Raw genomic sequence first — 16,232 nt, forward strand, 5'->3', positions numbered from 1 at the left:
CTTGTATTGCGTTCACTTCTTTTATATACGTTAAGGTTTTCATTTTTTTCCCCCTCAAAAACTACTAATTGAATAATTTTTTGCAAGGGGCAAAAGTTACACTCCTGTTAACTAATTGTATTTTCTCATCATGTTTATTCATTTCATCCCCATAACTAAAACGTATAATTTATTCTTTAATATTAATATGATACTGTCCATTTATTTAATAGTAATAATAATATAATAGAGTCGATATGTCTAATGTAACTTCTCTAGTTTACACAATTAGGCTTAAACGTGATGCACGTCTTTGAAATTAAAACTTCAAATCCTTCGTCCTAAGGCTCTAATAATTTGTATTTTTTAACAGCCTTCTTGTCAAGCCCGTCTTCGAAAATAATTAAATAAATCGATATATGAATTAAAGAAAACTTTTATCGTGAACCTCCATGTGACCTTAGTATTATTTAACTTAATACTGTTCTAAAGTATTTATAAATATTTTGATTGAGTAAACACTTGGCTTTCAATTAGCATGTAGTAGCACCGCTTGCACAATTATTGTGTTTCGTTTGGCAAAGGCTATTTTGGTAATGTCGCTATACATTGTATACTTGGTGCTTTGACTTAAAGCATGGTTTATATGTTCTTTTCAAAAAATTATGTGTTTGAAATAAATTTCAATTACATATTTATAATAAAATTTTTGGCTGCCTAGCATTTAGTAATTTTCCCCCTCCAATTTTATTAGTTAAGTATAACACTGTTTAGTAACTAATTAAAGTGACATTAAATATAATATTTCTGCTTTGCATTATAAGCAAGGTTTCTAGTTTAAGTTTGGAGTAAAATATGCTAACTAATGAAGAGCTACGATGCACAATTATGACGTAGATACGAGACACGACATCATACGGGATACGCGAATATGCGATTTAAATTTCTTACAAGATACGAAGATACGCTACATATATAAAAATATAAAATATTTTTTAGATAAATTATAATGATATTTTAATATTTTATTAATATTAAAATATACATTAATTTTTAATTATATAAATTATTAAAATTATTTTTTGTTTTAATAATTAATAATATATAATATTTCTAAATTTATTTTAAAAATATATGTTAAGAATAAATCTAGACACGCTAACATGTGATGAAAATTAAGAGTATCTAAACATGTCTGAAATTTTTTTTTTATTTTTTATTAAAATACGGTTGGATACAGAAGATATGCGTATCGAACGAATATAAGTATCGTGTCCAAAATATATTTAACACGCGAATATGATAAATTAGAGAAGTATTTGTGCTTTGTTGATGAAAAGTATAACTTGATTTATTTAATTTGATAAAGTTCTATTCTTCAAACAACTCATACTCCTATATATATATATATATATATATATATATATATATAAACTAAATTTTTTATGAAGAACATTATTAAAAACTTACTTTGGATTAGTTCGATGATCATTAAGTTGGATATAATTTATTTTAAAATTGATGCGTCTGTTGAGAATCAATAAAAGCATTTTGCAAAGTTTACACAAGTACGTAGTGAAGTAGGGGCTGTAGGGCCATGCATTCACTACTAGGTAATTATTATGTTAAAAAATAGGGTCACTATGATATTTTAAAAAATATACGTTTTTTATTACGTAGCAATATTTTTTAAAAAATATTACTAAAAAAATGATCAAAATGTATAAAAAAAGAGTTTAATTTTAATAACACTTAAATAACTATCATAATCACTGTAAACATATATATAATAAAATCTACCATTAAAGCATAGTTAAGCATGCTCTGTAATTTTGTCTATCGATTTTTAAATTAATGAAAGCTCTTAATTAGTTAGTTAGAACAATGATGATGTCGCCCTTTTTTACACATTCAATTAGGCCGTCAGCATCTCAAAGCCAAAGGTGCTTTTCATTGCAAAGAAAGAAAAGTGTTAAGAATTATTGGATTTGGAACTTTATAAATATTTGCATGAGGTTTCAAGATTTTGACAATAAATGTTTGAGTTTGCCTCAATTAAATTTATACTAGCCTTTCGTAAATCTTCTCTTTTCTTAAATCATTTCTATTTTTTTTTATTTTTAGTTGCACTTTATATTCCTTACATTTTATTTTACATGCACTTTATTATCTTCTAAACTTCAAATAAAATAGTGTGTAATTCAACCCCTTGACTTTAATTTAAATTGATATAGATCATCTATCCTTTGAAATTTCATAAATGTGTTCCACTCAAAATATATATACGAGTATCAAATCAAAGTGTAGGAAAAGAATGGATTTGCAATGATGAAAGCAACAACAAAAGGATCTCGTATCTTTATTAGTAAGGTCTGATTTGTGCAATACAATGATACAATCAATCCTTTTGATTAAACCAAGAACTACACAATAATGAATGGGAGGATGGATTCTTTGCATGAATGAACATGTGCATGTGTATCTTGATGGAGATTAAACCAAGACAACGGCAAACACGAGGTAATAATCCATGAACGTGTCAAAAGTGTGTATTTATTTGTTTATATTTTTATACCGTGAAGAGTGATAAAATGACTCATTTGCTGTATTTATCGACAAACTCATTATTTCATTATAATATAATAGAATTAATAATAATATTTCAGTAGTTTTACATATTAATTAGAATTGAAGTTAAACTTTATTTATTTATTTATTTATTTTATAAATTTAAATTTTTGAAATAATTAATTTTATAATATAATATTAAAATTTATCCGATTTAATATTGTTAGATCATACACTTACAAAAATTCACGATAATTATTCCTAAACGTAAAAGGGTGTATTATAAGTCTACACCTCTCAAAGATAAAAATCTTTAAATATCTTATAAATAAATCAGATAAAAAAATTTCTCGTCAAGCTTTATCGAATAATGAAATTTTTTTCGGCCCGACCCAGCGGGTTGCTCCGGACCCGGTGGCCAACCTGGCGAGAACATGAAATTCGAATCGAAGGAATCGCCCAGAAATCTCCTCTCCTCTAGCAAGGCACATGACAGTTAGGGAGAAAAATTTTCTGGAAGAAAAGCCTGTCTCTACAAGACCCATCCTAACAGCAGAGTATATAAGAGGAGGATTCTATCCCTCCTCCACGGTACGTCATTATCTACTCATTTTTACTCCTATTTGTACAGATTTTGACTTGAGTGTCGGAATCCTTTTTGTAGGTAGCTCCTCCTTTACGCCAGGACAGTTTGGTAGGTCAGGAGACTCCAACTCTCCAAAAAAGTCCACTCACCTTCCAACAGTCCAGGTCCAGATTTCTCCCATTTCATCCACCATACCAACCCGACCCGTTTGGCACATGAACTATCGAACAGAATTGAACAAAGAGAAAAAAGAATAATGCATGGATGAGAGAAATGAGAGAGTTTAAAGACCTGTTGCAGAAGAAGAAAATTGAGATGAGAGAGGAATTGCATCGAAAAAAAGTATGTGAAACTCGATTCTATTTTTAAGATAAAAATGAGAATGATGGAAGATATTACATAATGAGAGTTAAGGCTGAAGCCTTTTAACTAACCAACTTCCCCTTCTAACTGACTTCCTTGAATGGAATGTTCCAATTGATTTCTAACCTAATCATACTAATTAGTTAAGTCCTAATCAACTGATTCTTAGCTGAATTGATTAAATACATTATATTCCAAACAATATATAATATCAAGTTACAAAGAGTGTATATTTTAATTCTATTGTATTCTTTTTTTATCTTATTTTTGTAAAATCAAATATATTTCTATTGTATAATTCATTGTAAATTTAAATTTCGTTTAAGGATTTGTATTAGTTCTTAAATTGTTGTATGTACAAAATGTAATTTAAACTCGAATTAATATTTGCTTAAGTGGACTTATGAATAGAATTATATAATGAAAAGTGATACATGGGCTTACAAAAAATGAGTTGGGCCACAAATGAAGTATTATGTAATTTATTAGGCCAATCAAACACCCCTATTTATGCTGTCCAAAAATATAAGAATACACTTGTGGATTTGATCCGATCTTTTCTTGGAGTGGATATGAAGCACCCATGATCAATGGAAAAAAATAAAGAACCCATAGTTGTGTTCGTTTAGGGTTGTTAAACGGGCCAGTTCCGCTCGTTAAGACCCAATTCGCCTAGGGCATAGGATATAAAGTTCGGTCCATTTATTTTTTATTTGTTCGCGGGTTAAAAATTTTAAGTCTGGATCGTTTATAGTCAATTGAATGGATTATATAGGTTGGTCTATTTACTTTTGAAAAGAATTGGATAAAAAATTCAGTTTTATATGGAAAAGAATTTTTTGACAGAAAAAGACTGATTTTATACCAAAATTCTTAAACAAACATTTCTTTTTAGTTGGTTGGCGGAATTTTCAGATTAGATAAAAAAATATGGTAATAAGTGATGATATTTTTGAAAAATACAAAAAATTTAAACGGATCTCTCGTTTAGACTATAAATTAATTCGTTTAATCCGTTATTTTTTTGAGTTAATCAGATTTGCTTATTTAGCCTTAAAGTTAACGAGAATTAATTTAAAGACAAATATTAACCTATTTAAGTGGATAAATAAGTTAATTCGATAGATTTAATCTATTTTAATAATTCTATCTGTGATAATGTGAGTGTTTTCTTAATAAATTTGTTGGTATTTTAATTAAAAAATGGCGGTTTGAAAAAATAATTGTAGTAAGTTAATTTTTTAACTTTTTTGATGTAATTTTTGCTTCTTTTCAAAAGTCAATCATATCTTAATTATATATTAAAAAGTAAAACAAATATTTTTTTTGGTAATGCAACAAAAAAAAGTTAATAATGAATTCTGGAAACAGAGTTTAAAATAATATAATAGAAAATGCAAGTGAACAAAGAATTGATATATATACAAAACCATGCATCTCTGTGGAGGTTGGCTAATATAATTTACATTCAGTTGTAACTCTTCGATCCATTATATAGTGGTTGTAGTGATTATAAAACTGTTGCTAAAATTAAAGCCATACATTTTGTTATTTAGTAACACTTTTTTAAATGTCGCTAAAATTACATAGCCAAATGTAGTATATTTTATACACTTGACGCAGAGTACATGTGAATGGTAAACTTAAGAGCTATTTTAATTAACATTTGTTCTATTAATGAAGTAATATGGAATCAGCAGAATTAAGGTTATGAGAAATTTTTGAGGCAACAATTTCTAGTGGTTTGGGTTATTATTTGGTTAGCATAAACACTAAATTATCTTTAATAAATAAATTTTATTAATTTATGTATGTAAATTCTGAAAAATTTAAATGTAAATTGTATTGATTGATGTGTGTAAAATTCTGATAAATATAGGTACAAATTATATATTTTTTGTATATAAAATTTTTGTAAATATGGATACAAATTATTACTAATCAAATACTAACAAAAAAATAATAATATTTGCTAGTCATATAGCATTGCTCTTAAAGATATAGTACTAACCGGCAAGCTTTTAATATTCAACTCTTTGCTAATTATACTCTCTCAACTTGATCTAATTCTAATAATTTGGACAAGTTGTGTTTGTCCTTTAGAAAAGCTAGAAGTAGAAAATGCAAGAGATGCGTGCAACAAAGAGCTTATTGGTGATGAATATTTCGATGCAACTCTTTTTGTTAATTTGTGGTTGTAACAAACGTTAGATACACAAAACAAGACAAAGAGGTTCAAGACAAAGAAATTAGAAATTAAGCTTTTAAATTAAATCAACAAATTGAATAATGAAGCAACATATGAATATAATCAAGCAAAACAAACTAAAAAAAAAAAAGACATTCTTATGAAGCACCCGCTAGATCTAACATAATACATATTATATAGGAGAAATTGCAATTTATTCGTCTGAACTTAGACTTATATCTAAATATATATTATCTTTTAAATTTTTAAACGTGCAATTTGACTCTTAAAAAAAGTTTGTCTGATAAATTTTTCTCAAGAGTAAATTTTAAAAATTCAAAACACAATTGCAAATAAGTTAAAATTAAAAAAACAATAAATTGCAATTTACCCTATTATATGTATAAGGTCATTTTAGTATGACTATGTTATAATGATTACAGTAATTATAATATTTTAAAAGATATTATTAAAATTAAAATAATATTTTTTTATTATTAAACAACGCTTTTAAAAAGTGTTGCTTAAAAAAATATATAAAAAATATAACTTTAATGTTAATAACAATTATATAATCACTATAACTACTATAACATAGTTACACTAAAATTCACCACATCTATATATATACTCCCTTAATTTTAGTCTATTGTCACCAGGCCACCACTCTTTAATATATATGAATATTAACTATTAATTCAAAAGAATATACCAAAAAATAAGAGTGACACAATAAAAACGAAAAGAAGGGAGTAGAGTATAGTAGTGATGTTTGAAATTGTTGGGTGTTTAAAATAAATTAAAGGGGAAGGTGGTGATGAGAAGAGAAAGGGGAATAAGAGGCAGACATAACAAAAGATGGTTCATTGCTATGAGTAGGTGTAGGTGTTCTTGAAGGTGGCATGCCATGGTGGTGACTATACCCTCTTCCACCACTCCTCCTTGGTCCTTTCTCAGCCCATTTCAGTTCAGTTTGCTTCAATGTACTTGGATACCTCCAACTGCAGCACCCTAACATCCCTGCCCTTTCTATGTACCTGTATGTCTTGTGTGTTATCAACTAATAATCATATTTTGTTTGTAACCTAAAATTAAAGGGTAAATCATGTCTCATGCTTAAAAACTATTTAGAGCTGATATCGTTAAGAGATAACGTGAGACTTGCAATATATTAATATGGTATCAATGTATATATGGAGAGCTATTCGGATAAAAGATGTTTAAAACGTTTTTTTTTAAATTGCTTTTTAATAATTAAAATTTAATATATATAATCGATTAAACTGTATTATTTTTATCAAAATTAGATTAGACAAATTGATTTGGCCGAAAAATTGATAAACTAAATCTTGAACCGATCTAAATTAATATTTTTTTTTATAAAAAATTACTACAATACTCCTATTATAGAGAATAACTAAAATACTCATATATATATATATATATTAATTTTAAAAATCCTAAATCAGGATTCTTAAAAAATATATAATAATAATAATATTATTATTTTAATTATTTTTTATAATAAAAATATTGTAGTTATTTTTAATAAAAAAATATTAATTTAGACCAGTTTAAAATAAGGTTTACTAATTTTTTAGTCAAATTAATTTATTTGATCTAATTTTGATAAAAATAACATAATTTAATCAATTATATGTATTAAATTTTAATTATTAAAAAATATATTTAAAAAAATATTTTAAACGTCTTTATCTTAATAGCTCTCATATATATATATATATGATTCAATTATGTTAGATTACTCGTAAATATTCACATTCTGCATTATAATTTTTGAGCATGAAAAAAAGTGTATTTTAAATCTTATATCTTTAAAAAATATGACTTTTAAATAGTTTATAAGTGCCAAACAATCTTTACTTTTTGAATTAGTTTTTAGAATTGAATTAGACTTATTTAATTATTTAGTCTCAATTCTAATAAGACAGAAAATCAAAGTAAGAAAAAAAAATGTTAAGTTTTGTTTTGAAATAAATTTTTTTTATTAATTTCTATATGTGCCTTCTTCTATCTCCAATAAAATAGGGCCTATCAGTAACTTATTATTATGTCTGTCTACAAAACAAACTCTAAAGGTATGAAATAATTAATGATATCATGATGAGTATAGAAAACCAGGAGAATACTCATTTGTGGTATGAAAGAAGTTTAAATCACAGTTTCAATGAAAACAAAAGTGACAAGTGAAATATTATTATTTTTAAATTAATCAAACTATTTTAAATGTTAACTAACATGTAATTCTCTCAAATTTATGTATATAAAATAATGTTATTTTACTTCATCTGAAAACCTACTTAAGATGTTTTTGGGAATATATAGCTTTACATAAAAAAAAATTGCATCATCCCTCGTTGTTTTACTAAAATAATGCTACCTTCAGAGTCAGATGTCTAGTTAATTATATTGTTCTTGTTCTGGATAAACTTGATTATATTTTGGATTAGACATATGATTTCTTGGTTGTTTATTTATATAATAGAATTGACGATTCTTATGTTGAAAAGGGACTAAATAGAAAAACCCAAATGCCGGCATATAATGGAGAAAACTAATTATAACTAAAAGCGGTTTGTTTAGTTATACGTGGCGCGTTACATGATTTGGATGAGTTATTTATCAAAGCTTAATATTATATAAAAGTTTTTAAATGTACCCAAAACACAAATATTCTAATAATCTTAACTGTTAATTTTAATTAATATAAATTATATATTTTTTATAATTAAAATTAACAGTAAAAATAATTAGACTACAGATATATTTAATATGTTTATAGAGTAAATATCATTTTTTATTTTTAATAATTATTTGTTTATTTAAAAAATAAAAATATTCTTTTATAATTTTAAAAAATTTTATTGATCTTTAATTATTCAAATAATTAATCTAAATTGCTTTTGTTATTAATTTAAACAACTCCTGATATATTAATAGGTCACCGTTTATAAAAATTGTTTAAATTTATTACTTAAATAATTATGAATGAATCGATTAAAAATTTTAATTATAAAAAAATATTTTATCTTTTGGACAAATCATCAAAGACGAAAAAAACATTTACTCTAATTTATACCTATATATAGTTGAACTTGTTCTCTTAAGCTACAAAATTTATAAGTTTTTTCTGATCACTAAATTGTAATTAGTTTTGTATTTATTATATTATATAAAATTTGAAAACGTTTCGGTTCATACTTTCTGGTACACTAGTTTTAACAAAGATTCTAGTTATATTTTTATTTAAAATATTCAGAAATATAATTATTTATATTTTTTTATTAATTTAAATTTTTGAAATAAATAATTCCATTACCGATAAGAGAGATGATTAAAATTTACCTTTGGCTAAATCTTAATCCAAGACACTCGATACACTTTCTTCCTTCAGTCATCTCTCCCATCCCAATTTCAACACATTGCCTACAGTAAACTCTGCCACATACCTGCATGCCCCCAGAAAAACGTTATTTCTTAACTAAAATAATAAATTCTTTAATTAAATCCCCTTCTTAATACATACATAGATAAGAATTACAAAAGTTTGATCTGTATCATGCTAATATTTATTCAAAAGTATCAAAGAATCCATATTAAAAAAGTGATAGAGATGTAATCATATATCTCTTTTGATCAATTTAAATTAAGTAAATTTTTAAAACAAGTGATTTTAATATAATAATTATTTAAATGTGAATCATGTGTTACTATAAAATAATTAATTTTATTATTACATCTACATATTTTATAATAAATATTATTTTGACATTAGTGTTTTTTAGTAACCACATATACATTTTTTTCGATAATTATAAATAATTTAAATACACAATCAGGAGCAGAACTAGATGAAATATTAGAGGGGTCAAAAATATTTATACAATAAAATAAGATTAAAATAAAATTTTAAAAAAAGCTAAATTAAAATTTATATGTAAAAAAAATTAAAATTAGGATGACCATTGTCCTCTTTTTATGTATGTAGCTCTGCCTCTGTACACAATTAACTAATAACAAGTGTATTTTTATGAAGGTATTAAATATGTATTTAGAAAAGAGATGAAGATTGAAAAATTGAGGCTGGGAGACAAAGATTGAGAGACAAAATCTAAATTGAGTTTTTGTATTGTATTTTGTATAAAATATACTAAATTGAATTATGTTTTAATATTATATTTAATTTAAAATAAATATAAAAATTGAGAAATAAATTTAAAATTTAAAAATTTAAATAAAAATATTTTTTTAAATATTATTAAAATTTTAGCATCTATCTTAAGAAATTTTAGTTTTTTATATTCTTATTTTTTGAATATATTAAAAAAACTGAAATTTTAAATTTTATGACTGAAATTTTTTTTTTAGTTTCTAACTATCAAATACAATACTAAATTTCAATTTTCAATCTCAATCTTAATCTCTGAAAACAAATACTATCTAAAAATATTTGGAGTATGAATACTTCCTGTCAAAAATAATGAATATCAATTTGTAAATGTGAAGAGAGAGAGAGATACCAAGCATCTAGTCCTTAGAATGTAGATATAATTACTACAAACAGTGCAAATCTTGGAGTGAGGAATCCCAGGTCTCCTCCTTCCACCACCACCTTTTCCTGAACCACTAACCCCACTCATCATCATGCTGCTATAATCACTTGCATGGCTAAACTCATCATGATTATGATGGTGATGATGATGATGACCATTATTATTATTATGCACTACTCTATGATCACCAACTTCAATATCATGATGCTGCTGATGATGATGATGTCCAAAATGACCCCATGAAGATGAATCATCATCACCATGATGATGATGATTGTTGTTGTTGGTGGCTTGCAACCCTTTGCTGAAATCAAGGCTAGGTAATTTGGACATAGGAGGAGAAGAATTAGGTGAAACAAAAGGGTTAGTAGTAGTAGTAGGGGTAATTATGGAATTTGATCTCTTTTCTGGTGATACACTATTATTATGATGAACATTGGCTAAGTCTTGAAATGTGAGGTTAACAGATTCATCTGGGATTCCTTGATACAATTCTTCAAGTTCCATAATTCTTGGCCTTGTTGATGATGATCCATGATTATGCATAACCTTCTTCATTTTTTGATCATCACCCATTTAGAGTGTTTTTTTTTATTTATTTAAGGAAAATTGATGAGATTATTATTGACTATGGGGTTCATGCTTATATATTATGGTTGCATATGACAATGATATATTAACATAGAGATATATGTAGCAGGCCATGCTTTGTTTTGTTCATTTGGATATAGAGACAAATCATGTGGTGACAGTTTACAAGGCCGGTTGGAAAATTAATAACAAGATATAATTTAAATTTGTCTGTGAATTAAGGAACATAAATCACTATTTTAGTTTTGTCACACTATATATATATATAATATATAGCACAATGGTAGCTCTATAATTATCATTTCTGGTCAAGGAATAATGATGTTTCAAACTGAAAAATTTTCCGACTATTTTAGTGTCAACAACATAACTTATTATCCAAGGAAAAAATTGATGCAGAACTAAATTATTATTATTTTTTTTCACATATAGACATTTAATTATGTATTCTGAAATTAAAAAAAATATTTGACTTACTTATTATTTCAAAAGCATACATTTTATTAAATAATTGTATAAAACTTTCTTATATGATTAATATAAGAACCAATTAAGTGCTGCTATGAATTTATTTATTTATTATTATTATTTATTTTTGGTAGATAGAAATCGGAATTTTAAGCTATAGATCTTCCCTTTTTTTTTTTCTGATAAACTTATATGTAGTTGTTTATTTTTGCTTGGTAGATGCCAACCTTATACACCAGAAGAATCTTGGAGCCCCCTAAATAATGCAGACAACAGAAGATTCAGAATATCCTGTAGGCTGTAACCTATACGCGAAAGTTTTATCAAATCCATTGATGATTGATTGAAATATTCAAGACATGTAACATTATTTTATGTTAATATAGACAACCATATGCATGCATGCATCAATTGTCGATTTATCGTTAATACTATATTGCAGATATATTAACGCGGTTTCTCAAAAGAAAAAGGATAGGGAATTAACTATAATTCAATCATTTTTTTATTTTTTTATTTTAAAATGTAAAAAATTAAAACAGTAAATTTTTTTTAATAGACCTGTTTTTCAATTAATTGACTCCAATTGGCTACCCTACTAATTAGTTTCCTAGTGGGATCATTCTCAAAATTATTGTAAGACTTTAATTTTAACTAAAGTATTGGTTAGGAATATAATTATTTATATTTTTTATTAATAAAAAATAATTTTATGATATAATGTTAAAATTTTACAATTAAAAAATTTAGAATTTAATTTTTTATAATTAAAAAAATAACATTAACCAAGAAAAATATTAAGAAAAAATTATATATAAAAAATTATGCAAACCCAATCTCATTGAGATCAAAGAGAATATGGTTAAAAATAAAAAGACAAATGCTTTAATTTGGATTAAAGTGTACAGGTGTACTAATAATATGAATAATGAGCATCTAGCAACTCATCAAATGACAATTTACGAACAATGGCCTTTGTTGCTCTTCTTCTTTTTTTTTTTCCTTACTCATTTCAAAATATTTTTTGAAACTCTTGAAAAAGTAGTCTACGAATTGAAATGATTTGGATTTCTTTTATTTAATTCGTATAATGTCTCATTATTTTGAATTTTTGATACACATGTAATTAGGGTTTTAGAGGGAGTATATATACCTCTTTCAACAAGCAGCGTAACGTTATTTAGGCCACTTAGATAAACAGAGAATTTATGAACTAATTAAGAGGCGATTTTTATTTTTATTCTCAAAACTCAAACTCAACTTGAATAAGGCCTAAGGTGAAAAATTGTGTACTGTTCTATATTTTGATCTAGAAAAAATTGGGAATCTTCAATTTATTTTTATTCAACATTTTTTTCTTTTCAATTTTTCTTTCTTTCTTTTGATGTTCATTTATCCACTGCTTTATTTGTTTAGAAAATTAATCCCCTAAAAAACTGTTTTATTTATTTATTTCATTCGAAAAACATTATGTATAGTTCTAGTTAAATCCTCTTTTTTTTTTTTTTGCATTGTCTAGTTAAATCCTTTATCTCACACCTTCATAAATAGGATAACTGATCAGAGTTACATAATTTTGGAAAAAGATCCTCTCTAATTTTTTTAACAATTGATAGAATCCAGTGTGATTTATCACCTTTGATTCTATGAGTGGGACCAAAAATAAATAAGAGAGAGAGCACAATGAATGATTAGATTGAACACTGGATACCATCCAGTTTTTTTCTCACTGGAGAGGATCTACTCCCCATAATTTTCCATACTTAAGATGAACATCATGGGCCTAATAATGTCTTTTGCAGGACTTTGGCCCATCACTTGAATATGGTAGAGACTTAGGCCCTGTTCAGTTAAGTTTTTTTAACGCAAGGCTTGTACTCTACTTTGTATTTGATAAATAAAAAATATGATATACTTTGTAATTTTTAATTTTGAAATGTTAGATGCTTAGAGTATTTCACATGAGTTTTATTTGGCCCTAGAAAGACACTTGAAATAGAAACTAACCCTTATATTCATGATAAAAATCATCTTTAAATTGGACTTGGTTCTTTCAAATTACTTTAAGATTTTTTTACTATTGAGCTATAATTTTTTTTGTGTTTATTATATTATATAAAAAAATCCATAAAAATATCTTTTGGCGGACAGAGTATTCGGCAAAGCATACTAATGAGTTTAGCTTTCCATCATACCAAATAAAAATGTTTAAATTGCTTTCTTTGAGTTTTTTTTGTTTTTGTTTTTGCATTTTTCGTTACAACTATATTATGTGTACACTAAAATTAGTTATTTGTATAGAATACATATTAAAAATTAGTTAAACAATACATGTATTTATATATAAATATATAGTAATTAATTTTTGTTATGTACGTAACATTTTTGTTTTCACTATTATTAACATATGGTATATATCTTGAACTTTCTATTAAAAAAAATTAAATGTAGTAAAACTAATAATGAATTTTAGAAGATATTTGAAGAAGAAGACGTTTATTGAACACATAATTTAAAATGTTTAAGAGACTAATTAATAAAGCTTTTGTTTTAACCGATTAAAATTGGGACTATAAGGACAAGAAAATGAGAATCAAACGTAATATCTTGTGTTTCAAAAATATTATGTTGATATAAAAAATTAACTACTAAATTAATTATTATATATTTATGTATAAATATATATTATATAATTTATTTTTAATGTGTATTTTATATTTAAATATAAAATTTAATTTCGATACATTGTCAATGTAAAACTATTTTACACGTGTATCTAATTATATAACGTAACATTATTAATAAAAACAATTATCTTTTATATTAACCGCATGGTTAATCATCTAAGAAAATAGTTAGATTATATGATAATTGTGTAAAATGTTTTACACAATCAAATATCAATACATCAAAATTAAACTGTTAAATATATATATATTTTATACGAGTAATTAATTTAATAATTAGTTTTTGTGTATATAGTTAGCGGTAGGTTTAACCGTTAATTGAAGAACTTTGTTTGAATAAAATAAATCAACATCTACTACCTGGGTTAGTTTGATTGGTTCTTAACGATCGATCTGTTTTATATTCAGATCTCCCCCTGCCTTTTTTGCATCCACAAGTCGCTAATGAGAATAATGTGGTTGCAATCGTCAATTGAATCGTGGTTGCAGTTCTCATGAGTGTACTTGTCGGTGCTTTCTCTATATATGCGCATTGCAAATTTGCAACTCTTCTTGTGTGGTGTGATTTTTATTAATTATTATTATTTTTGGCATTTATATTTGAACATTGTACACTCGTTAAGTCCTACCTAATGTGTCCCAATATTAGTTAATGTAGCCCTCTTATAGTCAATTTTAGTCCAAAACCATAGAAACTGAAGTGGGGAAGAAAAAGTATTTGGTGGTGGAAATTGATGATACATCTATATATTTCCTTTTAAGAAATAAAATTGTTCGAAAACATTATATATTAGAATTAGAATTTCCCAAAAGAAGAAAGTGAAAAAATTTTTAAAAAATTACTAATTTTAATTTCTACAATATTAATCCTACAAAATTTCTAAATTTAAAATCCTAAATCTAGTATTGATTTTAAATTTAGCAATAACTTTAAATTTAGTAGTGATCGAAAGTTCCCGAAAGTTCTTAATTAATAATTTAGCTCAATATATTACAAATTAATTTAATCATCTTTTTAACCGCATTAGTGATGGACTTTTAGCGACGAAAATCCAAAATTCCATGGCTAATTTTTTTAAAAAAACAAATTGTTTGGCAACAACTAATTAGCAATAGATTTTTAGAACAAATTCGTCCTTACTATAGACTTATATAATGTCGTTTTAATTTGCCAATTTAACAATAAATTTTTTATTTCGTAAAATCCCTCACTAACTAAAGTTTTTGAACTTGTCATCATATATGGTGCGACAATACAGTAATGAATTGTGGGACACAACAGTTTATCTGAGACATGGACACGGTGGTACGTGTACACTGTTTGTTTGTTGAGATATAAAATTTTAAAGACACGGTAACACACAAATGCACATAAAAAAACATGTATTTAGTGTATCTCTTTTAAGTTGTGACACTAAGACACAATTTATGAGACACAGATTTTTTCAATTCTATCCTTAATTATTCTTTAAAATTCCAATCACTGTCCTTTATCTTTAACACTTGAGTTATTTTAGTTTGGAGATAAAATTGACTTTTAAATTAAATACATGTGTCTTGTGTATTATCACCAAACATATTATAAAATTTGTGTATTTTTGTGTTCATGTATATTTGTGTCTTTATGTCTATGTCTCTATTTTTTTGAAACAACAACCAAACACGGCCTAAAATTTAGAAAAAGTTCGTGTTTCAATTTGTCTGTTATTAATTATTGACGAAAAAATCTGTCACTCAAAATTCATCAATAATCCAAAAAATTCTAGTAGTGAATGACTGATAGCGAGAGATGAAGTTATATAATATTAAAAGGAAGAAAGAGAAAATGAAAAGAGATAAAAAAAAATCATTAGAAAAATAATAAATGAGTGAAGGTTTGATTTTGGCCAATATTTAACATCAATTATATAATTATTAATAAAAAAAATTTAATGACCGTAAAAATATATAGTTGTTATTATAAATATATAATAATAATAAATATATAATTATTATAAAAATATAAATTAATTAAAATATATATAATTATTATTATATTATTCACACTGATTTTTTTTTTACTAAAAATGATTTTTATTGTAGCGTGAATTTGAGTTCCGTTATTATCATCAAAACAAATTTAATAAGTTAAATTTATTCAAGTAAATAATTGATTACCTATAATCATATATAATGTGTTTTGTCTGATTTTTGGTATATGTTCAGTGGTCGGGTTCCGGACAGGTCGG

The 16,232-nt window shown here is 25.3% G+C and overlaps 1 protein-coding gene across 1 annotated transcript; it reads right to left on the reverse strand.

The window, feature by feature from the left end:
• Positions 1–6,302: 6,302 nt before the first annotated feature.
• Positions 6,303–10,882, reverse strand: LOC130944676 (uncharacterized). Its single transcript, XM_057873125.1, has 3 exons — positions 10,226–10,882; positions 9,051–9,154; positions 6,303–6,721 (listed from the first exon to the last, which is right to left on the reverse strand). Exons 1-3 carry the CDS (start codon positions 10,832–10,834, stop codon positions 6,484–6,486), a joined length of 951 nt encoding a protein of 316 aa, XP_057729108.1. The 5' UTR covers positions 10,835–10,882; the 3' UTR covers positions 6,303–6,483.
• Between the last annotated feature and the right edge of the window lie 5,350 nt (positions 10,883–16,232).

The sequence above is a fragment of the Arachis stenosperma genome, chromosome 1, assembly GCF_014773155.1.
Source record: "Arachis stenosperma cultivar V10309 chromosome 1, arast.V10309.gnm1.PFL2, whole genome shotgun sequence".
Taxonomy (NCBI): domain Eukaryota; kingdom Viridiplantae; phylum Streptophyta; class Magnoliopsida; order Fabales; family Fabaceae; genus Arachis; species Arachis stenosperma.